Source organism: Pestalotiopsis fici, assembly GCF_000516985.1.
Source record: "Pestalotiopsis fici W106-1 unplaced genomic scaffold PFICI_Scf_11, whole genome shotgun sequence".
In the NCBI taxonomy this organism is placed as follows: Eukaryota; Fungi; Ascomycota; class Sordariomycetes; order Amphisphaeriales; family Sporocadaceae; genus Pestalotiopsis; species Pestalotiopsis fici.
In genome coordinates, this window is record NW_006917101.1 from 1,190,043 (window position 1) to 1,211,334 (window position 21,292).

General features: G+C 50.9%; 6 protein-coding genes across 6 annotated transcripts; 3 read left to right on the top strand and 3 right to left on the bottom strand.

Moving 5' to 3' along the window:
- Positions 1-377: 377 nt before the first annotated feature.
- Positions 378-1,447, bottom strand: PFICI_13351 (uncharacterized protein; the record flags this gene model as incomplete). Its single annotated transcript, XM_007841932.1, has 3 exons — positions 378-595; positions 656-1,268; positions 1,325-1,447. 3 exons carry the CDS (start codon positions 1,445-1,447, stop codon positions 378-380), a joined length of 954 nt encoding a protein of 317 aa, XP_007840123.1.
- Positions 1,448-7,249: 5,802 nt separating this feature from the next.
- Positions 7,250-8,778, bottom strand: PFICI_13352 (uncharacterized protein; the record flags this gene model as incomplete). Its single annotated transcript, XM_007841933.1, has 3 exons — positions 7,250-7,606; positions 7,664-8,435; positions 8,564-8,778. The coding sequence occupies 3 exons, from the start codon at positions 8,776-8,778 to the stop codon at positions 7,250-7,252; spliced, it is 1,344 nt and encodes a 447-aa protein (XP_007840124.1).
- Positions 8,779-9,270: 492 nt separating this feature from the next.
- PFICI_13353 (uncharacterized protein) lies at positions 9,271-10,281 on the top strand (the record flags this gene model as incomplete). The annotated part of the gene is made up of 1 exon (XM_007841934.1): positions 9,271-10,281. The coding sequence occupies one exon, from the start codon at positions 9,271-9,273 to the stop codon at positions 10,279-10,281; it is 1,011 nt and encodes a 336-aa protein (XP_007840125.1).
- Positions 10,282-10,956: 675 nt separating this feature from the next.
- PFICI_13354 (uncharacterized protein) lies at positions 10,957-13,916 on the bottom strand (the record flags this gene model as incomplete). The annotated part of the gene is made up of 5 exons (XM_007841935.1): positions 10,957-12,000; positions 12,065-12,228; positions 12,286-12,326; positions 13,478-13,801; positions 13,873-13,916. 5 exons carry the CDS (start codon positions 13,914-13,916, stop codon positions 10,957-10,959), a joined length of 1,617 nt encoding a protein of 538 aa, XP_007840126.1.
- A 1,136-nt stretch (positions 13,917-15,052) lies between these two features.
- PFICI_13355 (uncharacterized protein) lies at positions 15,053-17,255 on the top strand (the record flags this gene model as incomplete). Its single annotated transcript, XM_007841936.1, has 7 exons — positions 15,053-15,094; positions 15,161-15,176; positions 15,288-15,297; positions 15,352-15,471; positions 15,536-16,029; positions 16,081-16,946; positions 16,998-17,255. 7 exons carry the CDS (start codon positions 15,053-15,055, stop codon positions 17,253-17,255), a joined length of 1,806 nt encoding a protein of 601 aa, XP_007840127.1.
- A 2,514-nt stretch (positions 17,256-19,769) lies between these two features.
- Positions 19,770-21,103, top strand: PFICI_13356 (uncharacterized protein; the record flags this gene model as incomplete). Its single annotated transcript, XM_007841937.1, has 2 exons — positions 19,770-20,855; positions 20,930-21,103. 2 exons carry the CDS (start codon positions 19,770-19,772, stop codon positions 21,101-21,103), a joined length of 1,260 nt encoding a protein of 419 aa, XP_007840128.1.
- Positions 21,104-21,292: the final 189 nt, after the last annotated feature.

Here is a 21,292-nt window from a genome sequence, read left to right on the forward strand (position 1 = left end):
CAATCGTTCACACAAAGATGGCATGAACCTTCCAATCGGATTTGAGATGTGTTGAATGATTCATAATTGAATGCCGAGTGACAGTCTGACCGGCCCATGCGCGTGAAAAGCTGTTGTGGAACTTCGCAGGTGCAAATAAGCATGTGTTCAAACCAATGTGAGTGGTGCGAAGTGCTGATTGCATGTGCACTGCCAACCTTTCCATCAGAAAATACCCTCTGCACGTTCAGTCCACCGTGGAAGAGGAAAATAAAGAATATCCTCCAAAGAACCCCCATATGTGTGCTCCATTCTGGTGTCTAAGGTGTCTTCACTGGTACGGACATTTGTAGTCAATGTCTGTGACGGATGATTATGACCAGCAATCGCGCTGATAATCAAGATCGCCCCCAAGTAGATTGGAGCCAGTCTCTAAGTCCGAGAGGTCTGAAATCAACGAGTTCATTGAGGTTTGCGTCGGTGAATGCATAACGACCATCGGCCACTTGTATCAGGTGTATCATTTTGCGTGCGTTGGCATCGTCTTGCATGTCGCTGTGATAGCGAAGCCAGTCATGAAGTTGTTGATAGGGCCTTGAGAAAACCTCAAGCTCGGCTACAATCTGTTAGTTGATAGTTACAATACAAAAGAAGAATTGAAAGTAGCAATGCTTACTCCTGGTGACCTCCTGACTGATTTCTACAAGGCGTTGGGTGGTGACATAGGCGCCTCGCATTCTGAACTCTCTTGGCCAATTCTGTACGCCCAGCTCGATGGCAGAGGCAACAAAGAGAGCGACATCGTAAACAGACGTCATCGTGACATGCACTTGGTTGCCATGAGAATTTGTTACTGGAATCTCAGCGATACCAGCCGTGAGGTCAAGCATGTCCCCAGAAGGTCTATGTGCACCAAAGCTCGCACCCATGTTGAGAGAAGATAGGCCTCCTGGACCGAATCTCTCGTAGAATAGGCCGCAGGAAAAGACGGTATACCGCATAGGACGCGATCGAGATGATGCGCAACGTTCGAGGAATTCCAATGCAGTCGAGGAACCACGTTCCATTGGATCATCGGTAGGCCGGCGGGACAGAGGGCCCTCGAACTCGGACGGAACGAAGCAGCTAACATGGGCCCGTCGGGCTGCATCGATCAAATTGATTTGCTCAGGGCCTGAGATTGTCGAGATGATCAGGTCCACGCCGCGCAGGGTGAACTGGAGATTGTCCAAGTCACTGTAGTCGACAGTAATGACTTGGCATCCGTAAGTCTCAAGTTCTGGGTGAGGCTGCGACTGTTAGTGATTGAAAATATAGGAACAGCATCATCAGTGGATCAAATTACCCTTCTCGATAAGACGATCATTGCATGAGCAGTTTCGGACAGCTGTCGTGCCAGTATATTGGCAAAGCCACCGCCGCCGGCAATTGCTATGCGCATCATGGCTGTGTTTGATCTTTTCGACATGATAAAGAACTTGAAGCGGAATTCCTTCGACTCTTTATGTTCGCTTCACTCTTCACACCGAGAGCCCGTCGATGACCGTAGTAAGGGTCAAAATTGCTTCTGCAGTCAACCTTTCTTCAAGGTTGCTCGGTAAGTGAGTCGTCGGGTTGATTCTTCGGTATGTCTTTCCCACAACTCAGTACTCCTTGCCTGAGTCAGGGATAGATCAATAGCCAGAAATCAAAGTATACCCGCGTGACTAGGATGTCCGTTTCTAATACCTTGTTGCTCAAAGTCCCAGATGTACAATGTTTGGCAGTGGGAGGGTGTATAAGGATAGACCAATGGTTTTGCAAACGAAAAGCGCCGAGGATGTCAGAAAACCTGTCTAGAGAATACCAAGGTATGGTCCTGAGGGAGAAAAAGGATAATATCAGATGTGACAATAGAGGTGTTTTCAAATTTCCGCAGGAAGCCGGTGGTGACAATGAACCTAGGTGTCCATACATTAGTCAAAAAGTCGAGACCCTAGGGTAAGAGCATGACATGAAGTTGACTAGATCATATTTCTAGAGTCATCTCATTCCTCATGCTTCTTGGATACCTACCTGGACAGTGAGAGACCGGCCGGTTGAAAGATGGAAACCATATCTCCTAGCAGGGATCTTGAACTGACTGATGATGGAAACCCTGCTTCCTCAGCCGCTCAGTGGCCGTCTGGAAGTCACAGTTGAGTCCTCGTGGCACCTTAGACTAAAGAATGACGATGCTGCCTGGTATCTCCTGGAGATGTGTAGACCCTGTGAGGTATGGTGGGCCATGTTGTTCGGCGTCGTCCGCGTGAGAAGCGCCGAGGCGGCCCAGAGCCCACCATTGTTCCCAGCAGATGCGAGATTTCGACCTGCATGGTAGGTTTCACGACGTCCCGAAGACTGGATGACCCGGCAAGGTTTCAGGAACAGCAAGAGTCTTTGCCGGTGGATGACGTGGGGGTGGGTAGCAAGTGAGTGTTGATGGTCAAGCCAGTCTACCCCGAGATATGAAATGTGCTTGAAGGTAGGCACAAGGGGCAGGGAAAGGAACGCTGAACACAATCAACAAGGATCAATTTCTCGATGCTCCAAGCTTGACTTTGACACCAATGTCAGCTTTAATTTCCATCAGGAATCCAGAAATTAGCGCATGTCTACAGGTCGTGGTTACTGCTGCAGCCTTATGGTCAATCGGGTGGCCAAAGAATGAATTTAACAGCCCAGATGATCTAGTTTTTTCTTTGCATGTTTCATTGTAAGAAGGCCGAGACGCTTATTCTGTAGAGACTGATGTGAGCTCTGGAGAACTGCCACATGGCAGAAGAATAATTCGCGTGTGGCGGCACGACATGTCAGTGTACCGGTATTATGACCCCGTGGAAGCTTTCACACTCGGGTGCTCGTTGCTACTATCCACTACCGCATGGTGAATTTTGTCTATCCTCTTTCAACACTAGCACGGGAACTTTTCGCTCCTCGAGAGAATGTGCCTCTGGTGGGTACCTGGGAAGTCGAGTTAGTATAGGACGTTGCTGGGAATGGGAATAACATTGATACCGCAGAGAGACAAAAGCTCGGAACTATACCTGTACGTACAGGGGTACGTCTCTAAAGGGTGGAGGTGAACTGGCTGCAAATGGTATGACCGCCATGCCGGGAGTCGCTTTGATGCATGATTGGGTCAAAATCGAACGGTTTTCTTGTAGATCCAAACAGTCTACTAGGTATGTAGGAGGTACCTATGTAGGTAAGTGTAGGGTGGGCTGCCTTGCAGCGTCTCAGCCCGCTGGGCTGGAGCCTGGGATTATCTCCCAAGAAGGTTCAAGTGAGACCTGGGGGAGGGAGATGTAGGTGGGAGCAGTGTGTGTAAGTGTGTGTGTGTGTGTGTGTGTGTGTGTGTACGGTAAAGGTAGGTAAGGCATCAAGTAGATGCGGTGATCATAAGGGTGAGGAAGCAAGGGTTTGGGGGCCAGATGGAGGGCGATGGATTAGTGATGGGATGGCAATTGAAGTCTGGAAGTCTGAACTTACATACGTACATTAGTGCTTGCCCCTAGAGTTGGAGAGACCTAACCTAGTAATGTAACTAACCCCAGCACAGTAGTAGTGGCACTATTATGAGAATTAGAGAGGAAAGCTCGCGGGAGCTCCACAAACAGGGCAGGCCCAAGGGTCTCCACAGGGGGACTTTGCCGGCGTACCTAGAGACTAGTAACACCTGATACATCGTACTGGGCCCAGTGAGAGAGCCGCATTTGACGAAATCCGCACCCGCCTCAGAGGTGGTTTCCCCAGGGATATGGATTGTATGGATGAGAGGCAAAGCTAGTGTAGGTACATAGTTAGGGTACTAGGTATGTATGTGTGGAATCTCGAGCGATCCCACCCTTGGCGTTTTTTTCTTCTTCTTCTTCTATCATCTATGTGCTTTGGTTGTAGGTACCTACATTTGCATGCACTCCCATCATGAGCAAGCAACGGATGCGGCTAAAGGTACCGCATAGGCACTGAAGGACACCCATCGGTCTTCGCCGCCAGCCTACACATGGCGCAAACGGTTAAAAGCAACTGCCCTTAGATGCCTAATGTAGCCATCATGGCAACGGCCGCGAAAGTTGTGATGGTGTGAAGCAAGACGGCCTTTGGTGGGCTTCACAAGGAGCACGTAAGCTGATCGGGGAGGGCAGCATGGCTGCTAAGAATTACTTTCTAGGTATTGAAGCGATGATACCGTCCGTCGTGGGGATGAAGCAGGCATGTCAACTTAGGGCCGAAATGCACGTCAAATGCCCTGGACACTTTGGCTGTGGAGATGAAAGCAAATTGCAAGGTTTTGTCTCCTCCATTGTTCGAGAAGTCTTCTTTCTTTCCTTCGATCATCATCTAATTTCATTCTCGACTTCTTCTTCTTCTTCTTCTTTTGTGTCCCCATTGGCAGGGTTGTAAGAAATAGGGGGTGGGAGAAGCCAAGCGCAGCCTCACCAAAAGTCCCAGTAGATATCCACATGGCAATTGTCCCATACCTGCATGCGCGGATGCATTAGCCGGCATACTTGGACAAATTCAGACTCCCTGTAAGAACTGGCTTGGTCACCACTGGGACCGTCTCGTGGTTGTTGTTTTCTGGATGACAAAACCCTTTCTCGACCAGGCAGACGATGCAAAAGGTGTGTTTATAATAACTCGAATGGGAAAGCTCCGCCCTAATTTGTGTCAGTATTCACTGGGCGTTGGAGACTGATTGGCTGAGAAAACTTGAAATTTATAGCCAATGAAAAAGCTACGTCCAACATTTACAGTATTATTATCCATCGGGATTGCGCCCGAACCTGCCCGCGACAGCTTTATAATCACTAAGCGAGTTTGTGTGCTGGGTCCTCCTGGCGTGTTCCGGTTCACCGGGAACGCCTCTATCACACCCACCCTTCTCTACAATCAACGAGTGCTGCTTGTGTTCTCAAGCTTGATGTTTCTGCAGCGAATGATTGGCGGAATACGTATCGTTGTGGGAAAACAAGATCAACAGTGTTCCGGGTACTCGGTGTGCTTACCACTTACATCACCGAGCCGAATGAACCCTTGCTTCCGTGTCGGCGGCGCCGATGGCCAGGGTCCTTTTGACAGTATAGGAAATTCCCCATGTCACGAATGCCATGCAGATTGAAATGCAAGCACACTCTAGTGTAGCATCGTCGGGGAAAACGTAATCATTTGGATGCAACTCTCCTCATGAAACTACTTGCAGAATCCTTGGCGCATTTATTGTGCCGAGTCCTGTCTTCGATTACTCAAGATGAACAGGGGTGTCAAGACGACATCTCTATCTATCTACATAGTATTGTTGCAATCAGGTAATGAATATACATGCAATCCTACAGCATCTATGCCGAGGCACGTTGTAGATTGTTATGCTCAAGCTCAAGGTCGGGCCAAGACTGTAATATTGCTTTGCATCTAGCAAGTTCCTAATATAGATGCTAGTGAGGGCGATCCAGAAGATATCTGGTCATGTGACGGAATATTTTGCCTTGACGTATCTCGATAGTATATCCTCAGTATCATTGATTTATATTCACAGGTTTATGCAATGAACTATCCAATTATACCTGAATAGAGCTGTTGTATGTTAATCACCACATTGTAACACGTCTCCGTTGCAGCGTGATATGAGGACGGGGACTATGTAGCCCCCGAATCATCTGGATAAAACTCTGAGAGTTCAGAGGTTCCTTGGAAACCTCTTTTGAAAAATTAGCTAGCAATCATACTTTGCACCATCTGATTTGATCAGAGCCTGGTAGATCCCTGGTATGTGTTCACCATGCGCTTCTAGATAAAGAGCAACGTTACAAGATGGATAATTTTGGCCACATGCCTGGGTTCCTGAGAGAGTCAGATGTTTTTCAGGCCGGTGAAGAAGTTGTGGTCAGCACGTAGTTATCGATATATTGATCTTCCGCATTGCTCCCTAGGTTCAGACTGATGCAGGATCGCTACGGCCGAGACTTGTCTTCATCCATGTGTACTTGGGTGGCAGAATATCATGGAAACAGGTAGTCCTGTACTTTCATAAAGTACATTTTTTGCTTTTGGAGTGAGAAGTCCTGTCAGCACTCGGTGGTTGGCCTCGGCGAGCTTTGCGGTTCTCCCACTGGGCATTCTTGGCCCCCAACGTTCAGCGAGTCGTCTTGTATCACGGCTTCGTGACAGCTGTAGCTCATTTACGCTTGATTTAACATGGATATGTATTAATAGAAAAAGGAACAGGCGCGGGTGGCGTTGTACCTAGGTATCCTTCGTGGGCCAGGCTTTGTAAGAATGGTGACACTCAGCTCCCACGTCGAGGCACTTCCCACAAACTCTCCAAGGCTCCAAGCATGATACCTGTCCCTATCGCATTAATTGAAGCAAGCCACGCCTATAGCAGTTCGTCTACCCAGTGTCCAACAACTTGGAAATTAAATCGAGAACTTGTAGCTTTATCCTACGATAAATCTATCGTCACCGACCCTGCTATTGCCAGCCCACCAAATTTAGCAGATGCATTTTTCAAGAAAAAAATTCTTACACTAATCAGAAGAGTTGACTATACTGGCATAGGGATGAAGATTGTTTATGTTGCGGCTTGCCTATGGTAGACAGACGTGAGATATGAGACCAAAAAAGGGGGTGGTGACAATAGAACCAGGGGTAAAAAAGAATCGGTCGGCCTATTTAGGACCGTATGATTGGTGGCAAGAATTGCTAATTCTTGCCCACTACTGGAGTCGAACCAATTGCCTCCTCATTACTAGTGAGGCGCTCTACCGATGAGCCAAGCGGGCTTCGAAAGACCTTGTAATGGATCTCTGCTGCTGTTGAAGGTTTATGAATCAATTACAATTCATATCAGACACTTTTCATTGAGCGGTGGTCGGAGAAATTGGTAGGTGGAGAATTCTATATTGAAAGTTGAGCCAAATTGGTGGGCTCGCTCCACTTGGAACGCAGCCCGGGTCGGTGCGGTGAAGCCACCTTACTCAGTCTCCAAATCAACAAGAATCGGTCACCACAGCTTACTCAAGAATGTACTACTCCCAGTGATTGCCAAGTATACACAGTCCCGTCAAGGGCAGGACGAAGCCTGTTGGAATATATTATGTTCATCATTAGATAAGTTCTACTCGGTGCTGGGAGAGCCGCAGCTTTTCATGACCATGTCTAATCAGGCGCCGTCCTGTTGAAGGGCATGTGCCATCAGTTTGGAGTCAAAGGCACCATTATCGTAAAGAAACGCTGGCTTGTCATCAGATCAGCCAGAAGAGGCCCGCTCTTGCTCCTTCTGTAATTGTTCCTCCTCCAAAATCTCCCTCTGTCTGGCCGCAGCTTCAATGCTAGCCTTGACTCCCTTCTTCCTCTGCCTCTCCTCATAGAGATCTCTACTCTTCATGATTCTTTGTACGATGGTGCCAGCATTCACATCACCAAAAGCATGGCTGGAGATCTTCTGGAAAATGCCCATCTCCTTGGGTGCCGCGTACGGATCGTACGAGAGCGGCATGAACGAAGTCGGTCCATGATAGACAGCATCTGGCGTTCCCCATGGCAGACTTGTCAGGTAAGACTTGGTTGGTGAAAATGGGGCCCCAAAAACGACAGCATCGACATGCTAGGAGATTGTTAGCCCAAAAGAAGTAGACGGAGGCGGTGTATATGATCAACTTACTCGGCATTGCAAAACACAAAGACCTCTCTCAAAAATGTTCATGATGGGGTAGTTGACTCCCTTCCAATGGTTGATCACCTCATCGTCGTGAACACCAGCAACCACAAACACGGGACCATAATCGCCGCCTTTGCCTTTCCGCTCATCCACAGCCTGCTGGTCAAACCATCCGTCTGCCCGGGCAAGCTTCTCCTCGGCCTCGACTACCAAGCGCAAAAACTCAATGTGGCCGCTGGAGAACAAGTCGAATCCACCATCAACGTAAACAACTCGTTGACCGAGTTGCGGGCCTGGGCCCTTGAGGTGGGATCGGAACGAGCCCTTTTCTTCCTCCGTAGCCTGCGACTTGGCGGCGTGAGAAGCAGACCAGAACCAGACATCAGCACCGGGGGCCTTGCCAGTTTCGTCAGTCGCATATTGAGCAATGCGTTCAGACATGGCTTCTCCGACGGCCTTCTTCTCAGCGTCCGTCCCGTGGCCCTCTTCACCAGCCAGAGTCTTCTCCAACGACTTGATAAAATGTGTTCTCGTGCAGAGAAGCATGCGGCCTACCAGGTCGGTTGTCGAGATGCTGGGCGTGCGCTTGACGACCTTGAACCGGCCAGCGGCCTTGACGAAGCGGTAGCAGTCCTCGCCGTTGCTGTCGCTCGTGATGTCGTCGCCGTGCACCACATATTTGCAGCCAAAGTGGCTGATAAAGTCCAGCTGTGTCACGTACGGAGCGTGAGGCACGGACTTGGTAACCCATCGGCATGCATCGACAGCAGCGAGCCTTTACACCAGAATGGGAAATCAGCACTCGGGTTCTCTCAAAGCATTATTTTGATTCGTTCTCCCCCCTCGTGCATTCACATTTGTCATTTTTATGGGAGGAGGAAATTTCAAAAAAGAAAACCGTACCGTTCCTGCAGTGTCATGACTGTGGGGCCCTTGTTCTCGAGAATAGACTCATCAGAGTGAACGCCGACGTAGAGCTCAGTGCCGAGCTGTCGGGCTTGCAGCATAGCGCCAGCGTGGCCATGGTGGAAAAAGTCCCAGCATCCATCGACCCAAATCCTGTCCTCCAAGATCTCAGGGGCAGCGGGGCCAGAGAGGACCTCTTCTTCTGACGACATGGTTCCGCTAAGATTCTGACGGCTGCAAAGGAGTGAATGTGTGGTCAGAAGTCTAGTGATCCTACAGAAAGATACGAAGCTCTTCCCTGTGGCGGTTTCTTGTCAACAACGAGGAGGACAATTAACTTGGGCCAATTGGCGAAAAGGGGTGACTATTATGATAGTGTTGGCTAGCGGCAATCAACACTGTTCCGTTTCGCGCTGCCAACCTCTGAGCAGACCGTCCGGCCACAGTCGCAAACTGTGTTGAGAACCCCTCAGTGGGGCAATATTGGTGGCAGCTCCCAGATGTCGGAACTGGAGAGAGCTTTGGGCTGGGTGGGAATTGCCCCACCATCTCAGCAAAGCACCGTCGTCATACGTCGGAGTATAGGTACGCGTTGACGCACCAAATAAGTCTGTACATATAATAATTGACTTGTCCCTACGTTCTTTTTTTGAATCTGCCCCGAGATACTCATTACGGAGACTTATCATACTTTCGCCATCATCATGACACCAGACGTCAAATTATCCGGTCCATACGGCGGCCTGAAGCCCGAGCAAATCGAGGCCTTCTGGCGGGATGGCTACCTTATCATCCCAAATGCCCTGCCGCCGACAACAACGCAGGCGCTTCTAGACGAGACGCACACAATGCTGGAGGACTTCTCACTCGACGACCACCCCATGACCAAATTCAGCACGGGAGAGACGTCGGCGCATGTGGGCGACGACTACTTCCTCGACTCGGGCGACAAGATCCGCTTCTTCTTTGAGGAGGACGCCTTTGACCCGGCAACGGGGTCTCTGAACAAGCCAAAGGCCCGCGCCATCAACAAGATCGGCCACTACCTGCACGCGCTTAGCCCCCCCTTTGCCTCTCTCCTGGACCCGGCTCTCAACCCGGACCTCCTTGGCGCCGGCACCACTGGTGGCTCCGTCGAGGCCGGCCATAAAGAGTCGCATCCCGCAGCTGTCGCCCGTGCCCTGGGCTTCCGAGATCCGCGTGTACTGCAGAGTATGGTCATCTGCAAGCAGCCCGAGATCGGTGGCGCCGTCCCGCCGCACCAAGATAGTACCTTTTTGTACACGGACCCTCCGAGCGCCGTTGGCTTCTGGTATGCGCTTGAGGACGCCACTGTAGAGAATGGATGTCTCAGCTTCTTGCCGGGAAGCCACCGATGGGCCTCCGTGAAGCAGAGATTTGTCCGGGCAGGCGAGGGCAAGGGCACAACCTTCATTGACACGGATGGGCCTAGATTCCCAAATGACAAGGAGTACGGTGAGGAAAAGTCCAATGGCACATCAGCGGAGACGGGAGAGTGGAAGCTCGGCGAAGTCAAGGCCGGCTCGCTAGTACTGATTCACGGCAACTTGCTTCACAAGAGCGAGAAAAACCTCAGTCAGAAGGGCAGGATCATTTATACTTTCCACGTGATCGAGGGTGAAGGTGCAAAGTACGACGAGAGGAATTGGCTGCAGCCGCCTGCGGGAGGGTTTACGAGTTTATATCGAGACTGATAGTTGCTATCAATCATTGTTCAAAACTGCCAGATACCGTGGAAACATCAAGTATAAACATGCAAGCTGCCCGTTCAACGATACTTGGGACACGGAATAAATCATGGCGCTAAATGTCATCACGAATACCAAGATAAATGGAACCCCAAGCAAGTGAAGTGCGGTTCCAAATATTGAATTATGAGTATGAGGTGACCTATGCTCATTTATGTGTCTGTCCACGTAATTACTGGTGCGGTTTAGAGCAAGCACACCCCCAAACGCCAGAAACACGTCCCCTTTTTTTTTCTCCCCCTTTTTGTTTGAGAATCAGAAACATTCGCTCCTTGTCGAAATGTCGGAAAGAACGCGGTGATCTGTTGTGTCCTTCCTAAAGATCGCGGATGAGATTCGTCCAGATACGATTTTCTTCCGTGATCCTGCCGGTCTGGTTCGATCTCAGGGACAACAGCGAGAAAACAAACGTATGGAGAGTAGTATACAAACAGCTGATGTCCGTTGGCAACAGCAAGTTGCCGAGTCATACAACTTCTTTCGAAGTCGCGGCGATGCTATACTCCGCCGGGCCTCGAGATCATTTCGCAACAGCCAATTGTTGACAGGACTGATTTGACCTTTTTCCAGTGTCGGCCCTTTCCAGTCATCACCGAAGGCATATCATTTCTTACCATTTCCCTAGCGCTGGTAAGGATGGTAGCCACGGTTGCCTCCCCGTCCACCACCACGGTAGTTGGCGCCAGGCTTACCAGCATTCTTTGGACCAGTTGGAGCGTTCGGCGGAGGGGCAGCGTTGGGGTCGGCAGGCGAAGGGCTTTGATGTCCTCCACCTCTATTGCGGTTGAAGCCTCCGCGGCCGCCTTGGTTATAGTTCGGCTGGGGGACATCGTCATACATGCCCTCCCAAGACGTTGGATCACCACCGGCGTGGCCACCGCCGCCGCCGCCGCCGCCACCACCACCACCACCACCCATGCCGTAGCCGCCTCCCTGATATCCACCGCGGCCACCTCGTCTGCCACCACGACCTCCAAACATCTGTTGCTGATTACCGAATTGCTGCTGTTGGTCGTTGCCCTGGCCACCTTGACCCATCTGGTTGCCCATCTGGTTCATTTGGTTTTGCATTTGTTGCATCATTGCCGGGTTCATGCCTTGGCCGCCGTTCTGGGCCATCATCTGCATTTGCATCATTTGCTGCATCATTGCTGGGTTCATCATGCCCATTCCCATGCCTCTACTCATGGCAGCCTGCTGCTGCATCATGGACATGTATTGTTGCATCCTTTGCATGTACTGAGCCATGACCTGGGGCGTCATGCCACTTTGGTTCATCTGATTTTGCATCTGGTTCTGGTTGCTGTTCTGGTCATCGAAGCCAGGCTTTTTGCCGAATTTGCCGCGGCCGCGTGAGGCCTCCTCCTCCTGCATGTTGTTCCTGGGCTGAGCCTTCTTGACTTCGATAGGCTTGCCATTGATGGACAAGACTTGGCCAGGCAGTGTACAATTGTCTACACCAGCTTCACTCTCAAACGTGACGAATCCAAAGCCTCTAGGTCTGCCGGTATCTTTGTCCATCATGAGGGTAGCATCGACAACGCGACCAAACTGGGCAAAATAATCCTTGAACTCAGCCTCTGTTGTGTCTTGGCTGACGCCGCCAACAAAGATCTTGCTCGTCTTCTCTTGCTCATCACGTGGGATAGCTCTCTTGGGATCAATCTACACAACCAGTTAGTTTGTTTGTTCTCAAACATTTGGATACAAATGCCACGGTGAGCCATACAATTTTTCCATCCAAGTAATGTTCTTTGACCATGACTGTATTCACGTTCTTGGGGTCCTTGAAAGTCAAGAAACCAAAACCTCGTGATCTGCCGGTAGCACCATCGCGCATGACGGTACATTCAGTGACTTCACCGAATTGGGAAAAGTAGTCACGGAGAGATTCTAGACAAGTCAGCAACCCCTTTTGCTCAAATCTGTAATTAATAGGTTTGCGCTTACGATCAGTCGTCTCCCAATTCAGGCCACCAATGAACATCTTTCTGTGAACGTTACATCGTCAGTTATACATCACACGCTCGTCAATCTGTGCTAATTGAGTCTGCAGAAAGCATGGAAGAATCCAGAAAGCCAAATAACTTTATCCAGCACTCGCGCCTCAAAAGATTTTCTTGCATCCGCGTTCTTGGTGAATGATCCAATCAAGATCCGTCTCCTTGGCACATAGCACGGCCAAAGATCACAAGAGTCCGTGTATCCAGACAGCTCTCTTGAGCGCGCTTTCGTGTGATATCCGCCAGGTTGAAGATAAAAATCAAAGCTTGTAGCCATATCGTCATCTTCGAATCCAATCTGGCCTTCATGCCGAACCAAGCACGGGCTCCTCCACTTGTGATGAAGCCTTTCATCCCAGTTTTTGAGGGAAGCTTGCTCCATGGATGGAAGGTTCAGGGTACGATTGGGGCGGCTGCGGCTGACAATGGATGTACCGCCAGGCACAGCGAGGGCGGGCCACAAACAGCAATTCCCACTGGAAGGCGGCTACTGCAGCGAAAGCCACGATGATGAAGTTGTCGAATTTTCTTGTTCTTTCCTCGTCATCTTGCTATCGTCAAGCTAGATCATGGCCTCGAGCGCTATTCGCAGCCAATCCTTGTTACAACCAACGAAGAAGTCTGACTTCCCCATGGTCCTTTATGAGCCTATGATCTGACGATGGCTATGGAGGCAGTAGAGTATCATGTACTGACTATAGTCGAAGCCTTTTTCTTTCTTCTTGGGAAGCTTTTCAGGCACCCTGAACCTTCATCGATTTGTGTGTGTTGGCTCCTCTCCAATTTTGGGAGTTTGATATTGTGTGTATGAACAAGTGAAGTAGATCGTGTCAAGACGTTGAGATATGGTCTCATCCGGCAGAATATCTCCTCGCACATCCTCCTCTTGGTATGGACAGCTAATCGATGCGTAATTTTGTGTCCAGAGCAACTGTCTTCGACCAAAGCCTGACTGCCGAGTGGAAACACCATGACCCCGACCGATCTTGACTACAGCACCACCCATAAAAGTACCAATAATGATGACACGATGTCTTTATTCTTCGGTCACCCAGATGCAAGGGTACCTCCCGAGGCTGACGAATCGCGACTTACCCACAGAATATTGCTACAGGGAAGAAAAAACGACTTGGACTTACCCATCTTCTTTGGCACCAGGGCCCTTGGCAGAATGAAAAGTTGGAGCAGCGACAGACTCTTCTTGCTTGGGCGCAACATTATGAGATGAACCATTTCCAAGGTTGAAATCAACTTCATCATCATCATCATATGCTTCCTCATTATCGTGGTAATCACCACCCTGACCATGAATATCTCCACTGAAAGCGTTGTTATCATAAGAAGCATTCACTTCGGCCACGGCGGTGGCAACTGGAGCAGGCTCGTGCGATGGCTCTACTTTCTGAGTCGGGGGAGCGGCGGGTGCGGCAGCGGGTGCTGAGGGCGCGTCGTTATCATCGTAACTGTTCCCGGATTAGATGAGGTTCATCCTGGATGGGATATTTCCGAAAACGCTTAGAAGGGAAGAACTTACAGATCAGCGAAAAGATCATCCTCGAAATTCTCGTTTTCTGCCATGGCGGCGGCTGGGTCGACTGGAAAGGACAGGAGAGGTTGCAGTCGAGTAGAACACCCGTGTTTTCACCTTATCAGCGACGGCAAAGTCGGCGCTGGCAGACGCGCAAATGACCGTGTCGCACACGAATAGACGATACTATGTGTGCAGAACAGACAATTGGGAAAGTGGCCGGAAGCAAGAATTGACAGAGAAGGTGCTCAAGTTTGGGGCCGCCTGTACGTGAGGAGGTTGAGGTCGCTGGCGAGCTTGTGGTGAAGGGAAATCGCAGCCTTAGGCCTAGTCGGCAATGAAAACCTGGGGCAACAAGGATGTGATTGGCTGCTGATCTCACAGCTCAACTGTGGCTTCCAAGATTCGCGCTGGTTTTGCCAGCTGGTGGGACGCTAGCGGCAGCTGCTTCGGTGAACGTTACAAACTGGCTCATCAATGAGCGTGGCTCAACTTGTCTCAAAGATAACCTGAAGTAGTACTTTCACATTTGTGTCCTGTTCAGTACTTGGGAATTCACAGCATTACTGCACTCAACATGTTACGAACAGCGCGTATAGTAAAAAGAAGAGAATCCCCACGTACTTATATCAAGGCAAGCACATGGGCATGACAAGGCACTGCTCAATCGCGCTACGTGTGTACTCTGTACTCCGTACATGAAAGAAGAGTGGGGCTCTACCTAGACAGGTCCCCAGCAGCATTAATCGAACTGAGATATTGCCCCGCCTGGTCGTGAGAGCAGCTGAGTGTGCAAACCGACGTCGCCAGGAGGTGGTTAACGTTTCGTTGAGCATCACGAGCTGTGCTTCAACATTATCATACCAGTGACTCCAGACAATATCAGCGTCGCATATTGTGCACTTCGGAATTTGGTATCTGAACCATATCGGCCTCCTGGCTCCCATCGGCAAGGTTGTCCAGGTCTCAAAGAACGGGCTGGTCGCTCGCTACCTTGTAGCGGGGCTTCCTAGACAGCTGGCTCGTGTGCTCTGTACAGTACCTTGGGCCTTGGCTTTCCACCAGCCATTGCTGCTGCGACTACCGCTGACACCAGTCCATCCTGGAGTTCAGCATGAAATGAGGAGATAGTGTGTTCTCGGCCGTCACATAATTGCGACCTGGTCGCACAACTCCCACTCTCAACATGTTCTCTTCCTCAGGCAGTGGCAAGAAGCCACCCCAGCAAGTGAGTTTATGGTTTTCCCCTGAACACGTTGTGTTTGGTCGCTGCTAACACGAGTGGATGACGTAGGAAATGGTCCAAGTCGGTATGTCTTCCAAACGAATGCTCGATCCCATGTTACCAAATCTATACGTTCAATGTTGCGCATTGGTACAAAATGGTTCCCCTTGCTGATCACATCTTCGCCTGCTTATAGATCGGTCTGAGTGAGTAATACTTCTTTGTCGGCTGAAAGATGGTAGCGCTAAGATTGCGATCAGGTCGACCTCGCCTTTCTGGAAACTCCAGCGAGAGGCAACCCCCAAGAAGACAGGTCGCGAATCCAATTTAGTGGTTGGCGCGTCGTATTCTCACGCAGATATGCTCAAGTTTGACTCTCTGTAAGCTGCCATCCCATCAACGTACTTGGGCAAAGTGTTTGCAGCTCATTATTGTCCCCGGCAGCAATGTGTCTGGCTCATCCTCGCGACCCTCCTCTTCACGGCCCTCTTCGTCGCGACCACGCACACCCCCATCTTCGACTTCGCTCAAGGGCAGAAGCAGCGACGTCAGCTCTCCGCCTCTGCACAAGAAGGGTGGTGCTTCCTCTCCACCAATCAAGTCCTACATCAGTTTCTTGTCCAACACAAACCAAGACTGGACCGCAGACGATCCCGAGGGTGACGATATGTATGGTTACGATGACGATGACGGCGACGACTTTGGCCTACCGAGTTTGTCCAACATGAAAAGGAAGAATCGACGCATAGCAGCTGCACAGGGCAAGGCCACCGATCCAGGTGCCTCCTCTCCTGGCTTTGAGTCGTCGTTTGGGTTTCCCACGCGGCGTTACTCCAACAGTGCTGATATAGCAATTGAGAGGCCCATGCCGGCATACCCAATGCCCAAAAAGAGCGAGGGGAAGATATTGCGACCCCAATACAAGGATATACTCAAAGGTAGGGCTTGTCTTGCATGGGCGCAGTTGTTCACTCTGACGTAACTTATAGATCCGGCAAACGCTCTCCATTTGATCAACCACCCCGCAATCCCAGCCAATGCATCGCAGAAAGAGATTGATGCTCTCAACTCGCGGGTGACAAGAATAAACAAGTTCAAGAAGATTTTACAAGCCACCACCATATCCCTTCCCGACTTGCGGGCTTTGGCATGGGGAGGTGTTCCGGAGGAGGTCCGGGCCATGACATGGCAGCTGCTGTTGAGTTACTTGCCCACCAGCAGCGAGAGACGTGTCGCCACTTTGGAAAGAAAACGAAAAGAATACTTGGATGGAGTGAAGCAAGCATTCGAGCGTGGCGCCAGTGCGCCCGCAACAGGGGGTCGAGCTAGAGGCTTAGACGAAGCAATTTGGCATCAAATCAGTATCGATGTTCCTCGCACCAACCCCCACATTGAACTTTACGGATATGAAGCGACACAGCGATCATTGGAACGAATTCTTTACCTTTGGGCAATCCGGCACCCGGCAAGTGGCTACGTTCAGGGCATCAACGACCTGGTGACTCCTTTCTGGCAGGTCTTTCTTGGTACCTACATCACGGACTATAACATCGAGAGCGGCATGGATCCTGGGCAATTACCCAAACCGGTCCTTGATGCTGTAGAAGCTGATTCATTCTGGTGTCTGACGAAACTTTTAGACGGCATCCAAGATCATTATATCGTCGCGCAGCCCGGCATTCAACGACAGGTGGCTGCTCTACGTGATCTGACGGCAAGAATTGACGCCGATCTTGCAAAACATTTAGAGAATGAGCATGTCGAATTTATACAATTCAGCTTCAGATGGATGAATTGTCTGCTCATGAGAGAAATCAGTGTTCAGAATACGATCAGAATGTGGGATACATATTTGGTAAGTTCTTGGTCTCCTTTACCGCTGTGTAACAGTCCTAACTCTCGATAGGCCGAGGAACAGGGGTTCTCCGAATTTCATCTCTATGTGTGCGCAGCTTTCCTGGTTAAATGGTCAGCGAAACTTGTCAAGATGGACTTTCAGGAAATCATGATGTTCCTCCAGGCACTGCCAACGCGCGACTGGACTGAGAAGGACATTGAACTGCTGCTTAGCGAGGCCTATATATGGCAGAGCCTTTTCAAGAATTCTTCGGCGCATTTGCGAGGAGGACCAAGCCGGGCGCCTTCGGGAAGTCTGCAGCTATAACTTGGAGCCCCAACCATTGAACACAATCCCACTAAGTTGAATGGGCATATACGGAGCACATCGATCTACACAGTCCGGCAGCAACAACCCGTGCTTAGGAAGATTTCTGACGGGACTTCAATTTGGCATTTGGAAAGATGCTTTAACGAAAAGAAAGCCAAGTCAGCAAGATTTGTCTTGCCAGCCAACCCCCGAGTCGAGCCGCGACTCGGTCATACTCTATGATTTTGGTCAGCACATATCCTTGCAACGCAGTTTCGATACAGTGTCTGTATAAAGACAGTCAGGAGACTAAACAACCACATTCGGCCAGTCACTCTATGATGCTCATTTTGGGTGCTAGGATGGACAATAGCAGATTGCCGGCTTCTTTCGGTAAACACCAATATTGGGGTAAGGTGCCAACCCCGGACTGTGGTCCTTATCAATCAATATTGTCCAACCGGTCATGCAGTGCAGGCGCCCGCAATGCGACGCCAGGAACGCGGAGGTCGGAAGCGAACCCGGCCGGAGAAGCAGGACAATTGGAACGCCGGAAGCCGCTCGCAGTGGAGAGCACATTGAAAAGACGCCACCTGCCATCAGGAACGGCGGAATCCAGACCTCTGGCGGTTGCACAAATCGCAGACATCGAGATCCCGGTGTGGAGAAACGCTCGATTAGTGAGACGTCGGCAAGGCCGGCCGCACTGCGCCAAAGAAGAAAGAAAGAAAAAAATCAGAACATCCGTGAACAAGGGCCCCCACGAGCTGGGCTTGCCACCTAGCTAGAGACTCTAGATCAGTCACAATATAGAGGATCGATCCAATCCGATAAGGAGTGAAACAATATCATGACCATAACTGGGACCTAGAAGCGTGATCTAATCATTATGCGGCTACCGTCAGTTGGGGCAGGTGGAAAGGACCGCATATCCTCGGCTTACTCGCGAGTCCTGCCAATTCCGCTCCGAGCCAACCTCGTGGGGCCGCTTCGGCGCAAATTGGGAACTTATCTCTGTATACGCAGAAACGAGGTCCGGCAAACCAATACGGGGGGCCAATTTTTTTAATTTTTTTTTTTCGCGTACCCTGGCAAACAGTGCACCGGCTGGTCGGGTCTCTCGCTACCAAGCCGGAAACAAGACGTCGAGATATTCACCTCGCGTTGAACCAAAGGGCGCGAGAGCTGCGACTTCGGCGACATGTCCAGCGCGGGTTGGCCAATTGAGTTTTGGCCGTCAACGGCGGTGTGACGCCATTTGCGCAGCATTATACGGGCTGTTCCTGAATACCGACAGGCATCTTGCACACCATTACTGTAGGGCGTGGTGTAGGGCGCAAGTTTTTGTTTCTGGGCAACCCCCCATAATCAACGTGACATGTTTTGGTGGTCGATCAACCTTTATTACCCACGCCGAACCCCGTTGTGAACCCAAATGGCTGACCCACTTATACCCGGGACGCACGCACCTGACTTTTCCCTTCGGCCCTTGGGAACGGCGTAAACGTCCAAACGCCCGCTTGAAACCGAGAGATTGGTGCTTAGCGGGGGCAGTGTGTTCGTGCTGAGATCAGATCTAGTATGCAGCCCTTGGGCTTTTGACCCCAAGCCCCTTGTTGATAAGGCAATCAGCGGCCCAGGCAAGACGAGGAGGCATGGACACTGATCTGTTTATGATCCAAGAGTTGCCCAGCCAGCATTTCGAGGTTCACCCGCGTGCTCACATGACGATAAAGAATCTTGAGCTGCAGGCCTGGCTCATCACTGCCCGCCGGATGGGGTAGTCTCTTCCTTGGTGGTAACCAGCAACGCGGATCCGAGTGTTTTAGAATGTAGTAGTTTATTACGGAATAGAGAATGGGGTGGGCTTGCATGATGCCTGTCTGTAACCAGTCCACCTACATCCATTCGGTATTCAATTTTTACATGCCGTCGTCAATGGCTACATACATACATGCAGAACTGGGTTGAATATAGTGTACCTTGCCAGCTAGTGAACAGGTCACGCCTGGGGGTTATGCGAGACGGTGACATGGAACAGGCTCTAATATTTTCTTTTATCAATGGTATCAGAAGAATACCGGGTCTTCTAGCAGAGTCTCCGCCTAGTCGCTTCCTTGCTAGATCTTTGTCCGCCGCCGAGTCCCACCAATTCCGCACCTCATTGGCCAATGAGTCACTAGATTTTCTCCTTTGGACTTGCTTGATTTATACTTTGCACCCGGCTTCCTGTGTCACGCTTCCCTCACTCTTTTTTTGTCACATCAGTTCTTCTACATACTACGATCAAGGAGAAGATTTTTTTTTTTAATCCCTCTCCCTGTTTCGAGTTCCCAACTCGTGGCCGTTGCAACTTTAAAACCTAAAAACTCTCTTGTCTTAACTCTGATCACTGGAGGCAAGATCAAACTAAACTTTTCTGGAAAATTCCCTAGTCCTACGCCACACACGACTGCAAGCAACCAGCAGTAAACACAGAGATAGTTTCCCAGAACCTCACGTTCACGCTAACTATCCTACACAACCCTCAACATGGCGCCCGGGGCTATTTCCAATGTACAAAACAACGGCTCAGATGTCGACCTGACGGCAACTGCCATTGACCACAAGATGGAGGAGGCACAGGCCAATGGCTCGTCCAACGGCTCAAAGGTGGCCTACGAGGAGCTTGATGCCTCCAAGCTCACCTACTCCTTCACCAAGTCGCCGCTGCCGGTGCCCGAGGCCGGCGTCACCAGCAGCGGCAACAAGTCCATTTGCACAGACCACATGCTGGTTGCAAACTGGAATATGGAGACGGGCTGGTCGGCCCCGGAGATCAAGCCCTACGGTCCCTTTACGATCTCACCCACGGCCTCGGTGCTCCACTACGCTACCGAGTGCTTTGAGGGCATGAAGGCGTACCGTGGTTATGACGGCAAGCTGCGCCTGTTCCGCCCGGACTGCAACGCCGAGCGCCTGCTCATGTCGTCGGTGCGCATCTCGCTGCCGTCCTTCCCTCCCAGCGAGGTCGAGAAGCTGGTCAAGGCCTTCATGGCCGTCGACGGTCCCAAGTGGCTGCCCCGTGACCGCCCGGGCTCCTTCATCTACATCCGTCCCACGCTCATTGGCACACACTCGCAGCTCGGCGTCGCCGCCCCTGCCGAGGCCATGCTTTTCATCATTGCTTCCTACATGCCCCAGATGGACGCCCCGCCGGGAGGCATGCGTCTGCACACCTCGCCCGCCGACATGGTCCGCGCCTGGGCTGGCGGCTTTGGCTACGCCAAGGTCGGCGCCAACTACGGCCCTTCGCTGCTGGCCACTTCGGAGGCCAAGACGCGCGGCTTCCACCAGATCCTCTGGCTGTACGGCGAGGAAGGCCTCTGCACCGAGGCCGGCGCTAGCAACTTCTTCGTCCTCTGGAAGAACAAGGAGACGGGCCGGACCGAGCTCGTCACCGCCCCGCTGGGCGACAAGATCATTCTCGACGGTGTCACGCGCCGCAGTGTGCTCCAGCTTGTGCGTGAGCGCTGCGCCGATGAGATTGACGTTGTCGAGCGCAAGTACACCATTGATGAGGTGCTCGAGGCCGATGCCGAGGGACGCCTGGTTGAGAGTTTCGCATCGGGTACTGCTGTAAGTCTACTTAAGTCTTTTAATAGATCCCTTCTTTCAAAGTTTCAACTCGCTGACCATTGATATGAAAATAGTACTTTGTCTGCCCCATTTCTCTAATCCACCACCGAGGAAAGGACGTCAACTTCCCCATGGGCAAGAAGAATGAGGGTGGTGACTTGACCCTCAAGGTCAAGAACTGGCTCAAGGACATCATGTACGGACGTGAGGACCACCCGTGGGGTTACGTCGTCCCCGAGGAGCAGTAAACGAGCAAACACTCCGATTGGTCCAAAAGAGACCTGGAGCAAGTTTCTCAGTAAGAAGAAATTGGCCCGCCGCAGTCGATACCCTGCCGCGTTTGTTTTTATACTTTCTTCGCCACAAAATCTTGTGTTTTTCATATTGAGCTGGCGTTCCGGGAGCATTTGCTACAATTAGACGGGGCGGAGCTCAAA